This window comes from Amblyomma americanum, chromosome 4 (assembly GCF_052857255.1).
Source record: "Amblyomma americanum isolate KBUSLIRL-KWMA chromosome 4, ASM5285725v1, whole genome shotgun sequence".
Classification (NCBI taxonomy): Eukaryota; Metazoa; Arthropoda; class Arachnida; order Ixodida; family Ixodidae; genus Amblyomma; species Amblyomma americanum.
Genome location: NC_135500.1, coordinates 164,877,014 through 164,902,457, shown reverse-complemented (window position 1 = coordinate 164,902,457; position 25,444 = coordinate 164,877,014). Strand labels below are relative to the sequence as shown.

At 42.6% G+C, this 25,444-nt stretch overlaps 2 protein-coding genes across 3 annotated transcripts in view; one reads left to right on the top strand and one right to left on the bottom strand.

Annotated features, from left to right (window-relative positions):
• Nucleotides 1-9,697, top strand: part of LOC144128620 (hexosaminidase D-like) — a 34,748-nt gene extending 25,051 nt beyond the window's left edge. The window contains exon 13 of one of the 2 annotated variants that reach the window (XM_077662158.1): nt 9,559-9,697. In XM_077662158.1, coding sequence (XP_077518284.1) covers nt 9,559-9,598 — 40 coding nt within the window. In that variant the 3' untranslated portion in view covers nt 9,599-9,697. The remainder of the gene's footprint in view (nt 1-9,558) is intronic. The other variant, XM_077662159.1, reaches the window with a different exon arrangement.
• Nucleotides 4-25,397, bottom strand: PolA2 (DNA polymerase alpha subunit B). Its single transcript, XM_077662155.1, has 17 exons — nt 25,142-25,397; nt 24,902-25,032; nt 24,711-24,799; nt 22,762-22,810; nt 22,565-22,674; nt 20,830-21,115; nt 18,027-18,179; nt 16,858-16,920; nt 16,688-16,730; nt 15,894-16,012; nt 13,888-13,926; nt 13,166-13,239; nt 12,103-12,199; nt 9,536-9,642; nt 7,215-7,274; nt 5,306-5,432; nt 4-439 (listed from the first exon to the last, which is right to left on the bottom strand). Exons 1-17 carry the CDS (start codon nt 25,275-25,277, stop codon nt 287-289), a joined length of 1,836 nt encoding a protein of 611 aa, XP_077518281.1. The 5' UTR covers nt 25,278-25,397; the 3' UTR covers nt 4-286.
• Nucleotides 25,398-25,444: the final 47 nt, after the last annotated feature.

Below are 25,444 nucleotides of genomic sequence, written 5' to 3'. Positions count from 1 at the left end.
CGAGTGGAATTAACAATCTTACTTTATTAATGTAACCTAATCCAGTAAAATGCAAGACAGAGGAAGTCTACAAGAATCACCTATTGCAAACAGCACAAAAAAACTTATTCCCTTCTCTTTGCTTATTTCTGTCCCACTGATTGCATGCTTCTTAAAGCTGCTGCTGATCTAGTGATGTGACCACGTGTTCTGTACCAAAATACACAAACTATGTGCAAAAGCAGTTTTTTTTTTTCAAAATCGTTTGTAAAACATGTTTTGAGAGGGGAATAAACCAATAGGAGCTTCATATCCGAACCACTTCCACCGTCGTCTTTGCTGCCATGCTTCCCGTGTATGCCTCTTGGTCAACTGGTTGCACCAGGATACGGGCAAAGCAACCACCTACAACACCTTTTGTCAGGTGCTCGGGGTTAACGCAGATGCAGCCTTCCACGTCCTGAAAGAATGAGAGGAAGGTCACACGTGATTGGCTTCATGCTCTGCCAAATTGGGTCTTTCATTGCTTTTCTTATATTCAAACGGTCATAAAAAAAGAAAAGCTTCAAGGTAAGCAATGCCGCCAGGCTAGCAAGTGTTCACCGCACAAATATAAATGGTGAAAAGATGGAATACCAAATTAATCTCCACAGACACTAGGTACTTATATAGACAGAGCGTTTCAAGTAACTTGAATGAAGGGAAAAAAAGTGGCACATTGTAGCTGGGTGAAACCAACGGCATATTGTTTCCCGTCGTGTGCCGTTGCTCAGATTATTTTTTAAAAGCCTAATTAATTAGCCTAAATTAATTATGCACAGATTTTAATATTCACTTTAGGACCACGTGCATTTCGTTATGTTGTAAAGGTGTTGCGAAACAACTGATATATTTTTTGTAGCGATGTATCTTCTGCGTGGTCATTTTTCCAGCATTAAAAAAAGCCAGCAAAATATGAAAAAAAAGTGATTGCACACTCGCACTACCATATTTTAGTGCTGCCAAGCACGTCGTGAGTGAACGAAGCGTGCGTGTTAAAGGGACACTGAGGAGAACCTTATCAAATTTTTTTTATTAGCAAAATCTGATAGTTCGGCATTTTATGGCTTTGTTGCCGCTTGTCCGGGAGCGAAAGATGCATTTATTTCAAAGAAATTTGGATTCGAAGTTTAAAAAGTTTTTCCCGCCGCTCCGATTCAAACTCAAGAAATCTTATGACGTCACGGAGAACTCTTATGATGTCACAGGACGGAGTGACGTGAAACATGACGTAAACGAGAACTCCGTGATTTCTGGCAGCTAGCGGTGCGGTCTAGCAGCTGCCGAAATGAAAGCTACCGCCGCCTCACGTTGAAGGCATCTATCGGGGGTCGCTACCGTTGCTTCATTTACGTTTGCACCGGCGTCTTGCCAGCGTTACGATGGATCCCGTTCCCAAACCCGACGACGTAGTTCTCGCAAAAACTCCAGCCTGCATTTCAGCAACCTCAGCCCCACAGAGCGTGCGATGCTTTTGAGAGAGTAGGATTAGGTTAGGCGCCGGTGGGTCGTTCCGCCTTCCTCAATGAGCAGCCGTTGCAAACTAAATATCATAACCCCAGTGCGGGGAGTCGCGAGGGGCCAGGACAAGGTCGGCGCCTTGCGCCCATCGGAGGCTGGCCGGGGCTTTGGAGCCAACGGATTGTGATTCCTTGAACGACGCGGTTGCACGGCGCAGCAGGCGGCGTCGAGGTCTCCCACGGTTGCAAGGGCCAAGTTATTTATTTATTTTCTTGCCACAAAAAACGGATGGGTGCTCAAGAGCGGTCTCGTTTAAAGTTGGCGGCTTGAAACTAAAGCCGGCGCACGACGCTTCAACGGTTTCCGCTAGGTCCAACGGGTCCACTGGATCGGGCTCCCTCGCCCACTTGCATGTACCTTTAGATATGTACTATGAATGGATTAAATTAGCCGAGCTCGAAAAGAACAGCTCCGCCCAACTGCCGCAGCTATTGAATTACAACACAACGCGCACCTCGCCGCGGAGCCGAATCAGTCTGGCCGGGCCAGCGGCGGCTGGTGCACTCTGCGCGAAATAGAGACATGCTCTAAGTCTCCCCGCCAGTGGGGTCAGAGTGCGCCGAAGCCGCCGAACGCGTCGGCGGTCAATTTGGCCGACATGACGTTGCCGTGCAGCGCGTGCGCGTTACGCCGGAGCATAAACGCGCCTTAACAGAGCCTGCGCTTAATCGCTAACCAACGTATTCGGTGGCGGCATCTATGGGAGCCACTGAAACCCCCAACCCACTCACTAATAAAAAAAGAAATCCTGTGCCAAGGTTCAGAATCGAACCAGGGCCTTTGGCGTTTGAGGCGGAGACGCTACCATTCCGCCACGACGGCTCAAGTTGCAACCACCAATGAAGGCGCATCTAATGAATGCACTCTTCGGATGCAGAAATCTCTACGCTTTCGCTAGGTATATCCTGGCCTAACAGAGCTAGGCCATCAGCAATTTTTCTGAACTGCCTTCTACCTTGTCTCCCGTCCCTAATAAACGATTTCCGTTAGTTTGAAGTTGACTGGCACAGCCGGGAATGTTTCGCCGGGCGAGCGTGCCAATACACAAGTGCTGCCTTGTACTATCACCGACCGTCGTGCCATCATAGTTTTTCATCGACCGTGGCGATCATCTGACAAGGCTTAACAGGCTCCTCCAAAGGTTAACTAGCACTTGAAGCGGCACTTGGAGTTCCTCTGCTGTTCGGCGCTTGTAAATCGAGGCGCGTCAAAAACAAAACCACGGGGCACGCTAAGCTCATAGACGCGAAGCGCCATAACAAACCGAAACTCTCCTGGCCGCCTATGGCGCCGCCAAGCATCGGTTTTCTTTGCTTCCAATATTCAGGTTGTCTTTTGTCTGCCTTCCTTGTGTGACAAAAGTGCACTATCGGTTTTAAAACAAAACTTACTTCAATATTGAACCGCGCAACCGTCCTTTGTCAGCCTCAGAGATTCATGCATCCATGTAGGAAGGAAAATTCCTCCAAGGTGGAGCCTCTTGTCCTATGGTGTCACCACGCTTGTACTTGCGAGATTGGCCTGTGGCGGCGATACCTGTATTTTGGTTCTTGCTATTTTCTACCTTACAAGAGCTTTGTTTTCAGTAAGAGTGGCGTTTTTGTGATTGGGAGCTGGTATTCTATCGATACAAGCCAACTTCAATTTCTCCTCAGTGTCCCTTTAACCTCCTCGAAGTGAGTGGCCGATGCCACTCCTAGCATAGTCTTGAAAGTGCGTCAGCACATTGTTCCTGAACATGGAAACCTCGCGCTGTGATCTGCAATAAGAGAGAAGCAGGCCACTGACTGCCAACTCAGATGGAGCTTCTATCGGGCCATTGCATAGACAAAACAAAAAAGGAAGGGAAAGCAGTGAATTCGCAAATTTCAAAGTAGCATCCTTTTTATTATTATTATTATTAGTATTATTACTATTATTATCATTTTGCAGCCTATCGAACTGAGCGGCAACTGCTCACTTGGGCACGCTCAACACGCATGTTTCGTTCATTCAAAACACGGTTGGGAGCACTGGAATATAGTAGCGTATGAGCTCTGTCATGTAGTTTTTTTTTTTTTTCATATTTCACAGGCTTTCTTTAAGTGCCGAAAAAAAGGACCACATAGGAGGTATGTTGCTACAAAAGACTGGATCAATTCCTGCAATAATCGGCTAACAGGTTTCAAAAGCTTGAAAGCTTGAATTGAGCAAATGTTGATTGCTGTCACTGTGACCATAATGAAGGCAGCACAATGTACAATGAAACGTCATTATGGCTTACTCGCTTAAACGGCTCTTCCTCTTAGGACACAGTTGCATGAAATCCCCAACTCGGCTTCCATTGAACCAGATACATTTGGTGCCTGGCTTAGTGGCATATCACGAACGTCTCGGTTAGCACATACCTATCATTGAATACGAGGCTGAAGGGGTATCTTGTAAAGCAGGCATGAACTATGCTGCGCAACTGCAAAGTAACTTCAATGCTACTCCTAACTTCTATATCACGGCGGCTCGTTGATACTTGTACAGCGCACATGCGATGAGTGCCCCTGCAGCTGCTGACACGCTCGGAGACAGCACCCGCTTCTCCGTCACCGGTGCCCGAGTCACGATCTGAGCTGCAAGCACGTGCCCATCGCCATGGCCGTCATTTATTGTCATGTGATTTGGGCCTATCTGGAACACATTTGCCCTGGTTGCCCTCCAATTTAAGCTGGCCCCAGCAAGCTTTCATTTTCCTCCATGAGCCGTAGCCGCCACAGCTACATTGCTGGCTGACCAATGTCATTACATAGCTGTGATTTGGGCCCACTTCACTGCATTGTTGCATTATTGATGGTATCATGCATCGGGTGCTTGCCAAGTGGCATCACTACCCAACGCATTTTAGCATCAAAGCGAAGCTCCAAGTATTGACCACTGCCAACAACGCCGCCTGTGAAGGGCTCTTCACAGGAGTTTTGCAGCGGGAAGGCACTGTGGAAACTCCCCTTTTGCAAGTTTGAAGACATAGACAGTGCAATTGAGACTTCTCCTGCTTGGTCGTATAGTAACATTCTTGCCTCTATCAATGGCAAAACATCATCCAGTGCAAGCGATTCCAGCAAGGAAGCAATAGACAGCCTAGGCCCAACTGTTGGCGAAACTGCGTGCAAGCTAAACGTGCTTTGCCTGTGTGCCCAGATATGGAGCCTTACAAAGCAGTTTGGACTTAGTTTAAGTGCTTTTGAGGGTGCACTAGTAGCTGTGAGGCCACCTCAACAGTTGACTTATTGAACGGATTTCTGTAGTCTTACACGAATAAAAGCTTTGTGTGCTCCTTCCTCCACGGAATACCTCATGTATCATCCTTTGCCAGGTCAGTGGATTTATTTCAGCTGTTTTCGGTTAGGGTGTACTGCCACTTTTTTTCATGGTCCCACAAGGTACTTAAGGACATTTTACTGTATACAATACAATATCAACAGGCAGAAATATGTTTTCTCTGCTTAGTGGAATTTTCATAGTTACAGCTTTTGGAGCAGCGGATGGATGTCAGAGAGAGTAAAAAAAGAAATGTGACAGAGGTATGGAGTTTGAGAGTATTTACAATCCTTGTCAGTTGTGTTAGTTGACAACATTATCAGTTGATAACTTCCAAGGCTTGGGATCGCCAAGGCGGGCAGCTTTCTCTGCAGCATACAATCTCGATGCTAGCAGCCTGACACACATGACGCACAGTAAGTAGCAGCTTCACAGTTTTTATGAAGATTGCATCGAGGGCTCTACTTTTCATACTTACCTTGACAAAGCCCCGGAGGTCGGAAGGTAGCACGAGAAGGTGTGGAGTCATGGTCAGACGGCCGCTGTCATCGAGGTGAGACAGGTCGGCATTGATGTCCTCGGATGGAGGGTACAGCGGGTAAAAGCTGTGTGAGAAACAAGTGACTCGAACTTAGGGGAACGTTCTCGTTACTATGCATGCTGAATAATGTCACCCACAATTCAAGAAGCAACTGGAACTGGAGATATAAAACAGACTGAGAACATGAAAGTTCCAGTTGGTTTTGAGGCATTTCCAGCCGCAGTCTTAAAACTTCGTGTTGTTTCTTTCTTTCTTTTTACACCATTAGCTGTTATTAGCTCTTATGCTGGTTTTATGGTGGTTATCCACAGACAAACAGATTCTCTTCCCCACACTCGCAAGAGCCACCCGCCCAGACGAACCATCGCCATGTCCCAAAACAAAACCTTTCTCAAACTAAACCCCATTTTTTAAAATTCCTGCCTTCCCCTGCACAATCTAGAGCTGGACACTCGCATTACTGCCTGGTAAATGTGCTGCGAGTTTTTTTAACAATTGATAATCACTGAGCCAATCCACAGTTATAGCACACCATGCATCCAAGCTTCGGAAATGAATGCTGTGCAAACTTGAAAGACTTTTCGTGTCCTATGCAAAAGTGACTGGACACATTTACTGTGTCAAACTGTATTAGTATGTAAATGGCTAGACCTCAAACTTACTAAACCTGGCTTCACGAACTCATGTACAATTCATACCATTCATTTGTAGGGGTGTGCGAATAGTGCTTTTTCCAAACCGGATTGAATATGAATAGAAGAATACGAATCAGATATTTGCGCTAATATTTGCCACTTGTGTGAATATTCGTACAAATGAGCAATGATGCAAAACACTGAAGCACCAGCGGTGGCGCTGGGGTATGGGGCTGTAACTGGTTTATGGTTTATGGAGGTTTAAAGTCCCAAAGCGACCCAGGCTATGAGGGACGCCTCAGTTGAGGGCTCTGGAAATTTTGACCTGCTGGGGTTCTTTAACGTGCACTGACATCGCACATTAGACGGGCCTATAACTAATGGAGTTAACGCTAAAGCTGTTAAAAGACACAACACTAATCTCCACTAAGGGGTCGCAACACGAAGTCAGTATATCAATGCCATGGCCCTCAAGTTATACGTACAGGAAATTTACCTTTGGCTATTGATGACAAAAGAGAATGAATTAGAACCACAATCGAAGACACGCGGCGGGTGACAGCTACGTATGAGCCATGGCCTCCGAGATCGGACATCGAGACAGGGTTTGCTAAACTTGCCTGAGCCCTGCCGCACTATCCAGTCTTATAGGCCATGTATGAGCATTATATATGAACGCTGCCACAAAGATGGACTGCATCGTGGCACTGAACCCTTCATCCTGCACATATTGATCGCAGCAAGATGGTACGCGGCATCAGTGTCAGCCTGTTTGGGACAGTTATAGAAGAAAAATACAGTGGGCCTTATTCAAACTTCATGCATGTAATCTGTAAATATTCAAAAAGTTGAGCACACAATCAATTGATTTTGACATGTACACTGTTTGGTTCATTTGAATGATCAAATAAGAGAATATGCAATTCGACATTCTAAATTTTCAAAGAGTAGCGGTCAGCAAATCCTATCCTTTTGTAGACAGCCACACGAGAACTACTGCCTCAACAAAATTAAACAGCTATCCTAAAAAGAAATATAATCCACAGCTTCTAGTCATGTCTAGTTAGACTAAACAATGCATGTATTCACCCATGAATAAATGAGGCTATAAAGCACACAGCAAACAGACGCCCAACTCATAATCATAAAATTAATCATCTGACTGGTTTAGTTCGCCAACTCCTCATTCCAAATCATTAAAGCTTTCTCACCTGTGATGGGTTAGGACGTGCTTTGCGAGACGAGACAGCCGGTCAGTCAACTTTGGAGAGCTGAAAAGTGAACACCGTAACATGAACAGGATTTCAAACATACATATCTCATGCGAAGGAAGTGCAAGAATAATTACTATTCCAAACTCTCGTCATTAATGGTTGCAGCACAGACATTTCATCCGAGAAAGTAAACACAGCCATTACTAGTATAGTCGACCATCGATGATTCGAATTCAAAGCAGACTGAAGATTTGTTCAATATGAATGCGGAATCTGAATTAAGGGGAGGCTTTTTCTCGAGTATCCACTTAGAGCACCTGAAAAACAGTCCAAACCTGCAACTTGTCAGTTGCAACAACTCTTGGAAACTGCTACTCAGCTCCCAGTAGAAAGCCAAAAATTGGTAAATTGGTTTTTTGAGGAAAAGAAATGGCCCAGTATCTGTCTCACATATGGGGGGACACCTGAACTGTGCTGTAAGGGAAGGGATAAAGCAGGGAGTGAAAGAAGAAAGGGGTCCCCTAGTTAAAACCTAACACAAAGTATAATTTCAACATAATAATAATATTAACTGGTTATGAGGAAAGGGAAGGTGCAGTAACTGTCTCAGTAGACACCTGAAAAAGACCATGAGGGAAAGGATGAAGGGAGTGGAAAAAGGAAGAGAGAAACAGGCAGTGTAGTACAGCGCTCTGGAATAATTTCAAGTTCCTAGGTTTCTTTTAATGCTTCAATGCCCAAATTATGAAGGAATCTAAGTAAAGAATTATTACCTCCATATTAGGTTAACAATGCACCCACATTCAAAAGCTAATACTAGTAGCACCAAAAATTTCTCAATGCTGATAAAATGTGAGAAACTGGTATGTTCCAAATTCAAAAAAATGGGTATTGTGTCCATTTTGTGCAGCTGCTCCGAGTTGTGTAAATATAGGTTCAAATACTTCTGCCACACAAGAAAGATTGAACGGCACAATAAGAATTTTTAAAATCAAGTTTTTTTCTAACACACAGGGCCATTAAATGAAAAGAGAGAGTACAGTGAAGCTGTGCTAACTTTCTGCAAAATGGCCATCGGAAATTGAGGGAGTTGACCAACGTGCAGTGTCTTTGTGGGATGTGAGACCTATTACGGGACCTCCAACTGCTGCTCTTGACTGCAACTGCGCCGTTGCGCAGCTGTTGCGTTTTAGCAGTGACTCCATGGACAACGTTAGGCGTACCGTGCGCCCAATGCCCATCTCCATGTGTCTCATGCTAGTTCCCCTTTGGTGCTCATACCATCTCGCTTGATTAGCAAATTTCACGCAGAAAAGGGCAGCTGCAGCAACTGACTGTTGACTGTTGCAGCAGCTACAGTCAACTCAGACTCGTCCCGTGGAAGATGAGGGAGCCACGCGTCTTCCACTTGATGTGGGTAACACGAGCGCAGACACCTGGCAGGTGCAGATGTGGGCGCTGCACTGAAGCCTGCTCGCATCTGCTGCCATGCGCATGTGCAGACCGACCCCGGCATACGTACGGATGCGCAGGCACGTGGTGCATATGCATGGCAGGTGTCCATGGAGTCAGGGCTTTGGCTGTTTGCATGCCACAATAGCATCTCTGAGGAATTACACCGAACCGAAAACACTCAAAACAAGTGTTCCACAAACGTTATTCGCTCGAGTCAAATACTTTGAGACTTCAAATGCCGAAGATTCATCAATTTGAATACCAAATACTTTACTATTCGACCAAACGTCAGAAATTATCGAATATTCACACGCCCCTAGTAAATAACCAACTCAAAGGCCTTGAACTAATTTGACGGGCCAGGGACAATAGACAATTTCTCATCCAACAAATGTCTTTTTATTTTACTTGCAAAAATTGTCAGAAAATGAAAACCAAGGAGCTGTAGAACACTGGCTGGCAACCGTACATTCGTGCCCCTATTTTCTTCACACACCTTCCTCACAGTGATGCCAAACATTTTGTTCAGAAAGCAATGGCTGCTGAGAAAATCAAACTTTGACATCAAACTTTGCATGCAAGCTCCAAGTAGTAATGAGTACACAGTGTGCAAACAATATATATCGCAAACTTAATTTTAAAGGTTAACGTGCCCTTGCCCTGACACACATGCGTCTTAAGCGTTTCACCATATCGAAACATAGCCACTGCGGCCAGACTTTGATCCTGCATCCTTGCTCAGCAGCCGAACGCTCTCACCACTGAGCCACCGTGACGAGTATAAGTAATATTCCTTCCAGTACCAACTATGTATACATAGTATAACTGTGTATAGTAAGCCTTAACTATATGGCACAACTTACAAAGATATCTCTTCTCTGCCCAGGTGCATGAGGACATCTACGCTGGTAGCGCCGACAATGTAGCCACCAATGTCAAGAAGGCAAGGGTCTGGAGCACAAGTTATGTTCTGAAAAAAGTAATAACGGCAATGAGGAAGAAGAAACAGCATGAAGAAATGCAACAGGGTCATCTTTCCAGAGTTTCAGCAAAAGCCTCACTGCAGAGAGTAAGCATATTAAATACAGAATAACAAAGCTTTGTGCTATATGGCATTAGGCACAGCAGATTAGTCGTGTTATATAGATGTGTAGCCATTAATCAGTCGCATTATATGTGAACAATCCATATGTGAATCATGTTTCTATCGAGTCAATGGCATAGTTCAAAACTCTATTTTGAGGTGCACAGCCTTTGAGTGGTGGCAGCCTGCACTCTCAGAACATGGTGTCGTAGTAGCTATCGTGTTTACACGATTGTAAGTCAACCTATTTTTCAAAATTTGAAAATCCGAAGTGGGGGGTCAACTTAAAATTGAAACCAAAGCATCGCACCATAAATAAAGGCAAGACAAACAAGATATCAAGTATGCTACAGCGTGGTTGCATTTTGTAGTGATAGCTACATTACAGTAGCATTTCGAGCCTTCAGCATGGCGGCCCCGCCATACTGTGGCTGCGCCGCCACGCTGTCACGTGGTGCGGAGCAGCTGCCAGCGGCGCAGCGCCATGGCTGATCACGTGGTTGGTCATGTGACCAAGTTCCACTCGGCCAGCTGTAGCTATCGCGTCACTCTAGGTTTAACCAGAGCTAAACCACCGCCAATTTTTTGCTGCACGGCTCCGTCGCATCGCTCTTGGTGCTGGCCTTTAGCAGCTGCTATGTCAGCGAGCAAAACCACCATTCCCACCCCGCGCGCGGCGGCCAATGGTGGCTGTCGATAAGCTGCAAACCACGGCACCAGCCCACTCTCCACACGTGGCATGGCCGCAGATTGCGGGTACTGATAAGCGACGGCGGCCCTATAATGCATTCGCAGTCTACTCTTAATTGGTGCCGTCCAAGCTTTTTTTTTTACTTTCAGCCACGCACTCAGTGCTTAGGGAGCGTCAATAGTTGATGGAAGGGCCGCTGTTTCAATCGTGGCAGCACCCCCACTCGTAACTGCAGCGTGCCAGGGAGTGTCGATAGCTGACGGAAGAGCCGACGCCGCTCACGCGTAGTTTCTTTTTGGCTCTGATGCATTTGACTACTGCCGGCTACGTTTCACAAGTTTTTAATGTGCATCATTTGTGCTCCAGGTCCGGTAAGCGACAAGTGCTTGTTCATGGCTACATGCAGGATTGCTGTCGTTCTTTACGCCGAAGAAACGAACAACTGCACGCCGGGCCGCAAGTTCGACGTTCCCAACGGGTGATACAGGTGTGGCAGCTGCAGCTGGGCAAAATTTTCAGCTATTCCACGCGATGTGGCTGTTTGCGAAGTGCGGGATTTCGCTGCACGACGATGTTAGAACGACGAGCTGAGGGACCGCAGCAGCGATCACGACGGCAGCGCTAGTGAGGACTATGGCGCAAGCGAGGACGAGTAGTCCAGTGACTAATACATTTTCGTTTTAGAATGTGCCCATGGGCGCGCCCGCGCACGGCAGCCGATAGCGGCTGGCAATAAGCGGAGACCACAGGATAGTGCTATTGCGTTCTGCTATGAATGACCATGTGTAAACGACATCAAAGTTGTTTTGTTTTTTCCAGAAATGTGATGTGGGGGGGTCGAGTTACATTCGAGTCGAATTATAAGTGTGTAAATACGGTACATACTGATGAAAAAAGATATAGCAGTAGGTAATGGCTGAAAAATTAATGAACTGAGAAATATGCCCATTCTGTAGAAATTAAAAAAAGGCCTGGCAACAAAACCGCTTCAGCATGCAGAATTTTAATGCTGCCAGACATACACAAACCCCTGGCAGTGCTCGATGAATAATGCACTAATGCTAGTCAAAACAATAGAGTTGTCGTTGAAGCAACTGAGATTTTTAAAAACAAGCATTTTGTTTTAAACTTGGTAGGTTACATTTGCAGGCTGACTGTTTGCCGTCTAGCAGCTGCATAAGTAAATAGTTTGATATCTGTTTAGAATCTAGAAAGCCCTCAACTTGACTGTCGAATTTAAATTGCCTGCGTAACATGGCATATTCAGTGCTGCACAGTGCTTAATATGACAAGACAAATGAAAAAAGTTTCAATTTCCAGCTGCATTATGGAACTGGAAATCATTCCCTTCCATTGGGAAACCATTAAATCCCAGCTTGAATGTCTTCTGCTTCCAGCTGAAAAATACTACTAGTATTTCCGGCTGGGTTATGGAGCCGGGAATCATGTCCAGCAGGAAGGTTTCATGCCTTCAACAGGAAAATTTACACTTCCAGCTGGAGGTGGAAAGAGAAACACTGCTTCCAGCCACTCCCGCTAGAAATGCAACTGAACTGGAAAAGTGCTTTTCCATTAGCGCCTCCAATTAGTATCTCCATTTTTATGCAGGAGACATGAACACGCAATGAATATGCTAGCAGAACTTGTGTGCATACCTCATATTTTTTTCCGAGCCTGAATGGCGGAGTCGGGTAAACATAGTCATGGTGCACATCTTGGTTTGAAGGCACCAGAACAACCTGTGTTCTTGCTCTGTAAACAAAAATTCAAAAGTAAATAACAGAACACTCTTTAAGAAAATCTATGGTTCTATGGTTTCCAGCAGCCTTCCCCATACTTTCTCTCTCTTTTTCCATCCCCTTTCATGCAACGACAAAGAGGAATTAGACAGGTTCTTTGTAGCATAATTGCTTGATTGCAACACAGCTGTTCAGTACGTGAACATAAAAAATACACATCTGCAAAAACACAAAAAATTGGTGGCACTTAAGCTCCGCCGTCAATGGCATGATGGAATAACATTAACACTGCATGCATAGACACTGCTCACAGACACATAGACACGGAAACTCTTCTTTATTCACAATGACACAGTAACCACACTTTGCAGGTTCCACATCTAGATCAAACGAAGACTTTATACTGCTCGCATGCCATCTGTTGAGACAGCAGTGTACATCAAATCGCGGGGCTTTTCCGATGACTGCCACATGTCGTCGTCACGATGCTATGTCAAGCAAAGAGGATTTTTGCTCACGTCACCAATGCCAGGTTTTCTTGGACATGGAACCTTTACACAATAGCATAAAAAGAGAAGGACACACCGAAAGCTAATACTGTGGACTATCCTGCTTACGTGTAGACAAAAATTTGTAGTCTATATCGTCATCAAGCTTACATGAACCACGAAATGCTTTGCAGGAATGGCATAGCATATTTTAAGATTGATCATTAACGATGGTAGCCCCCCACTTCTCACTGGCTGCTTTCACGACTTGAAGAGATACCACCATTAGCCGCTTTCCCTTAGCTGGACAACATGCTCAGCTTTCCTCACCGCTTTTGGTGCCTTATGCGCCACCATATTTGGCTACTGCTTTTCTTGCTGAGCACTCTGCTGCCCAGTTTCTGGATAACGTTCGCCTGAGTTTGCAGCGAATAGGAGCTAAGAACATTTCATGCTTAAAATGCTCCAAGCGCACAAACAAAGTTACTTACTTTTGTAATGCATTAGCTAGGGCATCAATTTGGTTTTGGAATATTGTTTCATATGTATCAGGAAGGTTCCCTTTCTGAAATGAACAAGATGGGAAAAAGATGAAAAGCAATGGTTTTAAAATGGCACAGTAAAACACTAAAACAGAAATTCACTAATAAGCATGTCTCTAACTCAACCAACTGCCAAGCTAAGCTTAAACCACCATATATAACAAAGCCCAGTTTAAAAAATTTCTCAGTTAATTGGAACAGTTTAATCAAATGGTTAAATATCTCACAGCCATACAGGCAGGTGGTTTATCCATTAATCCAATTCAGTCCACCTTATTTTACAGATCAATTGAATTATATGATTTATGTTGAATTCTTGACTAACGACATCATTACTGCATTCAAATCGGAAGTTTTACACAGAACCAATCTGCTCTTGGCAATTACAGTATGATTAGTCCCAAAACAAAGTGGGTAAAGGAAAGGTAGGGGCTGAGGCATGCATGGATTTAGGTGCTTAGGGAACACAAAAAGCATTCCAAGGAACCCAAAGGTTCCCCAGAACCCAGTTTAAGAACTCCTGTGCAGTATATGAGTATAATATGCAAGAGGAATCTAGAAGCTGTTCAGGTACATATCAACACACAGGTTGTGCTTGCATAATGGCTGGTAATGTAAAATAATAGAAAGGAGAAAGTCGAGGACAGCCCATCATGGGCAAGTATACCAACCTGAATCAGTTCATGACGGCAGTCCACAAATGGTCCCATCTGAAAGTTAATATAAAGAATCTGAAGATTCAACTATGCAATAGTTTAGTAGTTACAGGAAATAAAGAATGTAACAGAATAATTACAAGAAGCTGATGACATCTGCTACAACTTAGCAGATGCGCTCTGCAGCTTACAGCAATTGAAAAAATAACTAGCACAGCAATGAAGGCTGTCAAAAAGCATGTTGGAATGCCTTTCAGTACCAAATTACTTGTGTGAACTATCTTGCTATTTCGGGGGACACTGAGAACCCAATTTTTTTTTTAGTAAAAATAAATTGTCCGGCTCTTTGTGGCTATGTTGATGTTTGTTTGGGCAGCAAAAGATGCATTTATTGCTAAGAAAATTGCACTTAAAACAGAATTCCCCCCTGTTGTTCCAAATTCATGGCATCAAGACTGAAAAACGACTATGTAATTGCCATTTCGGAGTGAACGGCAGCATATGCCAGCCTCAGAGATTGGCATCCACAAATTGCTTTTGACGCCATTGCAGTTTGCCTGCACAAAATGGCTGGCGGCAGCAATACTGGTGTTTCAATTTTTGCACCTTTTTTAGCTTATCAGAACTCCGTTTTCAGTGAAAGTTGCCTCTGTCATTGGAGCATAGTAATTATCGATGCAGGCCTACTTCAATTTGTCAGCAGTGTCCCTTTAATGCACTGTAGCAATTAATGCACTTTCCCATTCCCTTCTATAAGCCCACGCTGACCCAGCACCCCATAAAGCAAAATGCAGGCAAAGCGCTCACGGATCCTTGCAGCTGACATTGCAGTCTGTTTCTGCATTTCAGTACAAGTGATTATTTTAATGCTGCGGGATAAGTACTGGTCGAACACCAACAATGATTTGATTGATTTCTTAAGAGCCATGCATAATCTACATGTGCCTGGCGCCAAAGATGCCAGGGCTCAGCACTTTTTAAACACTGGCGAGTCCCTAATGGCCAAAAAGTTTGGAAAAACACTCCAGCCTTCGTACCTTGATAAAAAAAAAAAGTCAAGAGAAAGCAAGGCCAAGACGAACGCCACAAAGCTCTTTGAAAGTTCTCATCCATAAACATAAAAAACTCAGCGCTCTGCCATGAACACACAGGAACAACAAAAATAAAAAATATATATTACGACAGAACGTAAGTGTTCACCCTTCGTTTGGTGCACAACACCTTTAGTTGCTTATGTGCAATGTTTACCCATCACCTGTGTGGATCAAATTGAAAATAAAACAAAACCAAGCATTAATTAAAACAAAAAATGCATACCCTACGTTCTCTTTTTTTAATTAAGTGCTAACCAAAAACTTTCCCCTTCAGAGCGTTTTTTAAATACAATTTTTGCAACTTGTACACCCATAGTCCCCATAGTCAAGTTTCTGGAACGCAATGTTAGAGAAGAAAATTACTAGTATCATCACTATGCTTGCACACAGCTTGTAATTAACATATGCCAAATAATTCTACGAATGCAAGTTACACACACTGCACAATTAAACCTCAGGCAATGCATTCTTAATCAAAAGGAGCTGAATTTCTTCACCAAATTTGTATTCCATAAATTTTGAAGGTGGATGTACTATCAGCAACAAATGAAGCGTGAACAAGACAACTGAAACAAAACAGCAAAACGATACGATTTTAGATCAGGGACTCTGAATGCTAGTGCACTTTATTTTCACTTCAATGACGCGAAGACCACTTCGTGAAGCGTTAACGCAGCCTGTCTGTATTTCTTCTCCGGCAGCTAATACTTTTGTATCCTTGTGCTCGCGCTACCAGGACCTATATCCTGTTCACATTTCATTTGTTGTGATAGCACATAACTCTCCCTGTTTAACACTGTTTTGCAGAATATGGGCTATATGCAACTATTTTTTACAATGTTAACCATTTAGCATTTATGTGAACAAGTTTCACTATTTAGTACTACTATTTGGCACAAACAGTGGTTCATTCCAAACTTTGCGTACCATAATGCAAACGTGAGGTTGATGTTTCATGATGTAGGCTGTGAAATCAGCCAATGGCTCAAAGCTTAGCGTGTCAGACGTAGTGTATGGCCCTGCAGCAACTACCAGATGAAGAGGCTCTGAAATAAATATAAAAATTCAAGCTTCATTCAACAGATCAAAAGCTTCCTTTGCAATAAATTGCACCTAAGCATTATCTAGCACAGATGTCGCCGCATTTTAAGGCTATAATTTTTTACAGTAGAAAAGGATTAGTGTATTTTACAAGAGTACAGGTCTTTACAGTAGACAAAGGAGTTAAAACATCCTGTTATGCCATAAATGTCACACAGAACTTCTGAAAAATTATGTCCTGTATAAAATGATCATGCAATAATTTTCTCCCTCTAATTAACACCAACACATACAAAAATATTCCCTTATGCTTCCACTGGTTTCAGCGACTATTGGCTTCTTTTATATACATTCTACACTGATGACTATTACAGTGAAACTTCGTTAACACTGGCCCATTAAATTTGAACATCCTGTTTATTCGAAGTGACGCTTTGGCCCCATCAATGTCAAAAGCATCAAAAAGGCCCTAGTTTATTCGAGTTGCATAAAATTGAAACAAATTTTGAATGCCACAGCTGGTCGGGGCCTTCAGCCCGCAAGAAGCTTGAACCTACAGTAGCTAGTGACCTCTGCCCATCGAGAAACCACAAATTCCCTTCCAGTACAGATTATTTCGAGTCCCGTTTACCATGGAAGGAATTCTGATGATCACGAGACTAAATAGGAGAGATGCGTACCTTTTAGGTTGGGTGACTGGCTCGGGAACGGCAACATTTTTCCCTTCGGAAGAGATAAACGTATGAATAACATCAGAACAAAACACACAAACCTCCCCCAAAAAAACAATGAGTCATTAGTCAGCTGCATAAAATAATGCCACACTTTTTGTAATTCTGAAGAAGCTTACATCAAGGAGTTCCTTCAAAACAACTGTTTCCTGGGTTGGATTTGTCCCCTTGCCAACAATGACCTGCAGAAATAATGCGCAGCCATATATTAACATAAATGCAGAAATAATGCGCAGCCATATATTAACACAAAGACAAATAAACAAATGAAGCAGAATAAAAACATATGTAGCCTTCAAGCATGAAATATTGCTCTGCAGACTTCTAGAAGTAAATTTAATTAAACTAAATGACCCCGCATTAAGGAAATGTCTGGCCCACACTGCAAAACAAAAATAACTGCGCCCAAGATTCCAGGAACAATCCCACAAGTATCACCCAACGATACCAGCGTCCTGCAGTAATATAACTCTGATGGGACTGTGCCAACAAGAGCATCTCTTAAGTTCTTTGCATAACGTCAGTGTCATTATGCTACATTACACTGCATGCACAAACCTTTAGCTCTAGCAATGCAATATCTAAGCATCTTCCATTTGTTTTTCCTTTGCAAAGATCACAAGAAATCAATACTGTTCAATCTCTCTTCACGAGAATTTCTTCTTAAATAAAAATGTCTGCCCCAGCTAAATTCCTAGGTCTAAGATGCCCAGCATCAAATTCACAGTCATGTCCTTGCAAGTGAATTTTTTTACCCTACACTAAAAAGCACCTGCACTGTCAGGTTGTGTCTTAAAGGATCATTGAGGGCAATCTGCAAGTTGGCCTGCACCATTAGATTACCATAGTCTAATGACAAAAAGACTACTGGAGGTTTATGAGCCAGAAAAGGGCAAAAAACGAAATAACAGTATTATTACCGACAGCCATTTCCACAAGGAAACTGCAAAGACGTCAATAGTATTTAGTTTGGCTACAGATATTCGAAGTTAGCCATTCACCCAAAATTCCACTACTCCAGATAGTGATCCCAGAGTCATTTTCATTATTGACGTAATAAGTTTGAATCTAGTGGCAAGAAAAAAAATAAAGCTCCATTTTTCAGTCCAACTTTCTCGGCAGTAAATGCTTCTATTACTGCTGAATGAACATCCAACATAGTCACAAAGAGCCAAAGAATGAATTTTTACCAAGAACAAAAATTGTACACAGTACTCAGTGTCCTCTTAAACTGCCACCTGTTTACAAGACCGCAGTTTTTCAGCACAACACAAGATCTCCGCATTACCTGGCCAGGGAACAGAGAGTACTGCTTGAGCTTGGAGACGTCCAGCTTGACCGATTGGCCACCACTGCTCTCGCTACCTTCAAGGATCAGTGAGCTCGCATTCATCTTCCCACAGCTGTCACAGAGGACCCGTCCAGTGACAAAGCTATCCTCCTGAAACATGCAGGAACAAGCGTCAGATTGCGAGATGACTGCATGCTTTTCTTTTTGTAAAGAAAGAGCATCAACTCAATGTGTTCAGAAATTTGTTGATACATACAATTTGCTAGTCTGTTTAAATTCGACCCTCTTTATTAAATTGGTGGTTGACAAAAAAGGCTCCAAATTAAATTGAGTGTAGCTCAGCGAGCTATAAAAAGAAAATGATAGGGGAAAAATTAGGAGAGAGGAAGAGAGCAGAATGGGTTAGGAAAAAAATGTGGATTAATGATATCCTAGCTGAAAACAAGAAGAGATGAACATGAGAGAAGAAATGGCCGACGGTCCTTTGGGGTAACGGAGCAGATTCCAAGAGAAGGCAAACATAGCAGAGGGCGACAGAGAGTCAGGTGGGCAGTAGCTTAGCAGACACAGAATCTTGCCAGTTGGGCATACATAGGGTCCTGTGCTATCGGGCAAAACCTACCTTCCCCTGATATTTGCTCTCTAAGCAGATTTTGTAAAAGACTGCGTTAAGGACGACCTATGTATAGCCACCTTCATGAAAATGTAGCTTAGCAGTGTAAACAGCACAAAGTATCATGCAAAGGCTAGCATATGTATTTGATTCATTCGAGATGTGTCATCAACAACACGGTTTCACTTCAGCATAAATTTGAAAGGTACATATACTGGTTAGAATGAAAAACATAACACACAGGTACTAATCCATCATCTTTCTGACACCATTACGTTTGTACCAAGTTCTACCCAACTAACAATGCCCCAATTTATTGCTGTTTTTTGCGTAGCAGCTGTGGTGTTAGAATATTTTTTCAAAGCAAAGGCAAAGGTGAGAATATGTACCATAGCACAGATAAAGAATAATTCTATGACAAAATGACTCCAATCAACGAAAAGAAAGGAGGCAGTGCACTTTGACAAATATCTCTAATGTGTGATCTGAGATTAATAGCATTTTTAATGAGCGTAACCAACAATGAATAAAGAATTTTATATCCTGCCCTATAATAAACAATCTGGTTATTAATTCCCACAGGCAAAAATAATCCAGAAAAACAGATTACAAAAGGGTTTTTAGGAGAGCCTAATTTGTACCCGATATTCAACTAAAAAATACAGCCCTATTTTTATTCCCCAAATTTTGAAAGAAAACAATAGCAATAGCTGGAAACAAAGGGCCCTGGGGCAGACCATCATATCAAGGGATAATTGCTATAAAATGTAGTCAACTTTCGATAACTTTAACAAGAAATGAAATTTGTTCAAATTATACCTAGTTGAAATTAAAGCCAGCCTTTCAAAAACATTTGATGTTGACTGGTTTGAAGTGCTAGTTTGGATAAACTTGTCATTCAAATCAAACGAATTCAAATCAACGAGAGTCAATTGCACAAAGATTTTAAGTTAGCAGCCTTATGGTTTGAGTGTCAATGATGTGAAAAGAAAGAAATCACTTAACCCTTTTTAGGACAGCGGGATGCATGTGATCCCACTTGCTTCAAGTGCCAACAAATGGAAAATAGTGCGCCTGGGTACCATATTTTTGTGTGCTGAATACTAACAGACTATCAAACAAACCGTTCAGCATGTTTTTATCTTTCGCTATTAGGCCTGCTTGGTGTTGGTGTTTTTAGAAACGCGGGTGTACAGTTCAACACAGCCAAGTTTGGAAGGAAAAATAAATTTGAAAAATTATTGAGCTTTTGAGCCCTTTCCTTTAGACAACTGCTTCAATATACTTACTGAAGCAATTTTCAATGCTAATACAACTTTTTTGATGTGCAGAAAGGACTAAGACACATATACCATACCACATTTCAGGTCTTCTTAAGAAGTCTTTTTTTTTTTTCTACAAAACTTACCGGTGAAACAAGTTGAATGTGATGTCAATCTTAGTGTAATTCTACCATATGTATGCAAGTGAGACATGCATACAGCTAGCATTTTATAAGGGGTTAAAGGGCAACTGCAGGTTTTTTCCAAGGTCCACACATTTTACGAAAACTTTTACTTAAGTTCTCCACAGTCTTCTGGCCTTCTGTATAAAATTTTGAAGCCTGGAAGCATATAAAATTTAATTTTAAATTCCCCATTATGTGGGGCGATTCGCATGGGCAACCTTGTATTTGTGGCATTGTGGGCTACCCACCCACTGGTATTTGCTCTGTTTGATGAGTAAAAAAATTTCAAGCTTGTGTTTGGCTATTTCACAGATCTAATGAATGTATTTATCACTTACAGTCACCAGTTAAGGCCTTCAATGTTCACACAGTAGCTTTCTTGACACTATCTGTAATATCATTTGCTAGTCATTCGTGATGTCATGTGTTGATCAAAAGCCTGTTTTGGTTTTGGGTTCCTGCTTTTCTTCTACAAGTGTTTTACTAATAAAATAATGAGAAAATAGAAGGCCCAAAGCAGCCCATCAGTGGGCTATTTCTACTTGAAACAGCTTTGGGCTTTTTTATTAAGCCCCAAATGGGCTTCCAGAATAGAAAGAACATTTATCGATCGCAACTCAAAGAAGGAGGTCCAACAAATATGATTTGACCATTAACTGAAAATGTGCAAAAATCTTTTGGAGTTGCCATTTCAGCTCGCAACATTACAGCAATTTACTGGCATGGCTAGATGGACTTACCAAAATCAGCTCAGAAATGTTAACAAAAGCTTCGTTTTCGTCCATCTCCTCTTTCTGGTAGTATTCAGCCAGATCTGTGGCTGAATCAAGCAGGCAACCAGCTTTGACCTGGAGCTTTTCAAACATGTACATAACGTCAGGCTTGCAGACAGAACCAGTGTGGGCCAGACCAACTCGCAAGTCAAGATCACTGCTGCACGTCCAGACTGGGTTCTCCTGGTTTCTCAAGTGCGCAATGACGTCACCAGAAGTAGAACGTGAGGAGTATTTTGCAGACTGGTTTATGCTGTAGGGAAAAAAAAAAGAAAAGGAATCAAACTTTGGCATGGAGTCTGCATATTTCCTGGAGCGATGCAAGTGCTTTTATCAGAATCAGGCAAGGAGCTACGTTTCTATCCTAAGGACCTTCTTAGGATGCTGGTTTTGGTTTTATCAGGGTTCAACATCCCAAAGAGACTCAGGCTATGAGGGACACAGTAGTGGAGGGCTCTGGATAATTTCAACCACCTGGGGTTTTTTAATATGCACGGTCATCGCAGATTATACAGGCCTCTAGCATTTCGCCTCCATTGAAATGTGACCGCCGCGGCTGGGGTCGAACCTGCGTCTTTCGGGTCAGCAGCCGAGCACCAAACCACTGAGCTGCCGCAGTGGCTCGCTCCTTAGGATATTACATAGTGAAGTCAATAGTCATTAAAACCAAGGAAGGCAAAGGGGAACATTATTTTTTCATAGTGGCATTGATTAGGGTAAGAAGTTATTTTGAGCAAATAATCGTTGACAGAAAATAATTTGAGAGAAGTTTCATAGACACCACCACCGGCATGGTTGTCTTTTCTTTCTATGAAATTATCTGCTGCCTAAATGACTGTGCAATTAATTCCCCATCCTATGAAACCACCAGGAAAGGAAGTTATATTCCATTCTAATTTCCTTGGTCTCAGTGAATGATGGCTTTTTTATATATAGAAGAGAATCAGGTTTGATGAAGCCTTCTCATCATTCTTCTTCACTTGCCTTTGTATTACAGAAACTTATGACTGACACATGCAGTGTCAGCTATTCATGAGACAAATTTTCATGGTCATTCTTGCATGCAAACTGTTTTGTAAACTCAACCAAATCCTGTCAGAGTCATGTAAAGTTGTAATGAGACAGCATGCACTGAGAGGACAACTTCATCTAATATTCGAGCTCAGTAAAAATTGATACTATGGCTCTTTGTGCCTATGTTGATCTCTGTTCACCAGCCAAAGTTGCATTTGTTGCTGAAAATAAGATTTAAAGATGGAATTTTTTTTTTCTCACTAGTTGAATCAGGTTTATAATGTCAATAATGAAAAGGACTCCATGATCAACATTTCACAGTAAATGATGGTGCAGCCTAGCATCAGAGATCCACAACCAAAAATTGGCATTGACATCATTGCAGTTTGCTTGAGAAATTATGGTGGATGCGATATCAGCTTCAATTTTTGCCTGTTTCTAGCGTATAAAAGCTCTACTTTCAGTAAAATGGCCTTTTTATCCTTAGAATCTTGTAATCATCCGATAGAGGCCAGCTTCAATTTTTCCGGTTTATCACCTTAAATGCCCCATAATCTTTTCCTAGGAACATAAGTGGCATGCACATAACATGACATGTGCAACCAAGCAAACAGCTTTATTTCTTTAAATCCAATTTTCTAAATTTCTCAAGTAGTTAGCACGTTTAACAGCATAATAAGTAGGTCACCATTTGGGGGAGAATGATGATGGCGAGAAGACGACCGAGGGACTTCCCTTCGATGACACAAAGCGCTTGCTAGCTGGAAGTTCGGGAGTAGTTTGCTGTTTCTTCAAGCCCTGTAAAGAAGTGCACGTGGGCCCATTCAAATTTGTGCGTATTGTTGCACAACTTATTACACAAGTCAGGCGGAGCTACTCACGAACCTCTTTCTTGGCACCATAGCTCTCCAAAATATCGTCCCCAGCATCATAGCTATGGATGAAAAAGAGTGAGAAGGACACAGTTATGGTCCTCCACTAAAGTCTGAGAATCGCAAGCTTGAGAAGCAAATAGCTCACAGCAAGAAATAAGAAGTGTGTGAATGCATGCATTTAAGAACAAAAAGATCTCCCGTTTCCTTACGGTTCTAAGGTGCATTTACACCATTGTTTAAAGGCATTTTATTTCAAGACAGCTTTAATAGGATTGCGCTGTTTTTTTATGGTGTTCTTCAGAAGTAAATCTTCTGAAGGTAGTTCAGATAATAATAATAATCATTACCTATTGGATAGGACTGCCCGCTTCTCCAAGAAACAAGGGACCAACATCCATGCATTTGTCTCTCTCTCATAGACGTGTTATGAAGCACACAACCACTTTACATCCAGGAGATATTTACAGAATGTACCTCCCGAAATATTTAGTGTATAGGAGATATCTCTGCATATACCCACATTTCATCCATTCTATGCAAAGTGGATATCTCCATTGCCTCAGAATGGACATCTACAGAATATCACTCAGTCAGTTTTTTCACACGGGAATCCTGTCGGCAAATATGCTACACACAAACATGCGACAAATATTTTAAAACCTTATTTACATCTTCTGCAAAGGTGAAGCAAAATATTTTTTTATAACTGGTGACTAAAGTGGAGACAATTAGCACAGTAGCAAAGTGAAATGATCAACACTCGCAACACACTATGTTACAGCAACACCATGAAGTAAAAGAGGCCGTGCAATATCTACACGCTAATTCTGCACCCACAAAACAGTGACTATCGCCAAGCTTATATATCCCATAGATGAGGTCCTCCAGTTAGTACTAGTGATGCTTGGCCTGTTGAACAAAATTATTTGGTTCAATTGAGCCTGTAACAGCAAAAACAAGAAATCCAAGTGAGCGCATCATGTTGGCAATACCATTTATTAGAAAAACCATATTAGTCCACCCAACTGTCTTTGCACAAACATTATGCAGATGCATTGGGTAGTAATGATTGTGCTTCTGAGGGATGTGCCTTTGCATTCAAGGAGCTTCTTTGATACATTCCCTGCCGCACACGTTATTTGAATAGATTTACGAGCCACATGCAGATGAATAATTCTATCCTTGTGATCGTACAGCAAGCCTGCCTAATTTGTTTAATTGTAAACGTTTACAGAGTCACCTGTTGCCGTCTCACTAATGTGCCCAATGTAACATTCTGATCATGCACCAAAATTCAAGTGAAGTGGATGTCTACTAACAGATGATCTCTTGCAAATGCTCGCACAGTTATTTCATGGGAATTTTAAAATGATGTGCAATATTCCTAGGGAGTTATTCTCTGGGGAATTTACAGAGGAAATACAGAATATCATGCTGCGAACATAACCCCAAAGCTTATGAGAGAAATTGTTCTTAATTCCTTCCGGTCCTGTATGTGCTGTTGTGACCATACCAGCTTCTTTGCATGTAGAGGGGACTGAGAATGGCAATGCAGCTAGAAACAGCTAGGCTGGAGTTGGACTATGGATCAGGGAACATTATTCGGGTAGTATGCACTCTTTTATACGCACACTCATGCATTTATTTCGCCCTTTTGACCACCATCGAAATATCTAGCTGACGGAAATGGCCACAGGGCCAGAATTAATTACACATATTCCAACACAACCACAACATTTCCCTATCAGCTGCAACAGCCAGGTTGCGAACAATGGGTAGTTTCCCGCAAGCTCTCGTGTGGTACGTTCGCTTGTCACTCCGAAGTGCACATGAGCGACTGGATACCATACTATTTACACACTCAATCGCTACGGTTAGTATATACTGGATAGTTTCATTGTACTGAAATGTTTCACCGGTTTCAAAGGCATGCCTAGTTACAATTATCAAGGCACATACTTGCTTGAGTTCGCAGAAAATATTCTTGGTGCAGTCTTTTTCGAAACAGGTGTCTTAGCAGAAGACTTCGAGCTGTCCTTGGCCAAAACCTAATATGCAGTGCAAAGAAAATGTTGAATCGTACAAAACGGCCAACGCTGTTTAACTACCGAAGTAGAAAAGGTGCCAAATAGTAACTAAAATTTGTCTACCTCCTGTTCCATTTGCTCCAGCAGGGGCACAGTAATGTCACCGACGTGGATGCCTTTTTTAATGCTGAAAGCAATCCATGACGACGCGATTGTCTCCGGGGCGGCTTGATAAACTAAGCAGAACTCGCTCACTGCGAAGGCGAAATGTATGAAATAAACAAAGTGCATAATATACACAAAACGTATTCAACAGTCTGCGGGGGGGATGACTGAATAAGGACCACGATGCCATGCACTCACTTTTCGATATACAACTCGGAGAGATTTCCTCCACTCCAAAGACTCCTAGTTCGTCAAGAAACACTTCTTTGTGATCTTTCGAAGAATCATCTCGATCACCTGAGTCGAGAAAGTCTCCAACAACGTCGCCAGACATTCTGCTAACTCGAAGTCACCAAAGCGCCCAAACCCCGCCACCAAACGAAACCGACAATGCTTTCCCGCGAATAGCGTCGCTCGTCATTGGCAGGACGTCGGAGATCAGTGGATCAGTACTTTTCGAAGAAACTATGCTTTTCGAAGCAGTAAAAAGTGCTTCTCAAC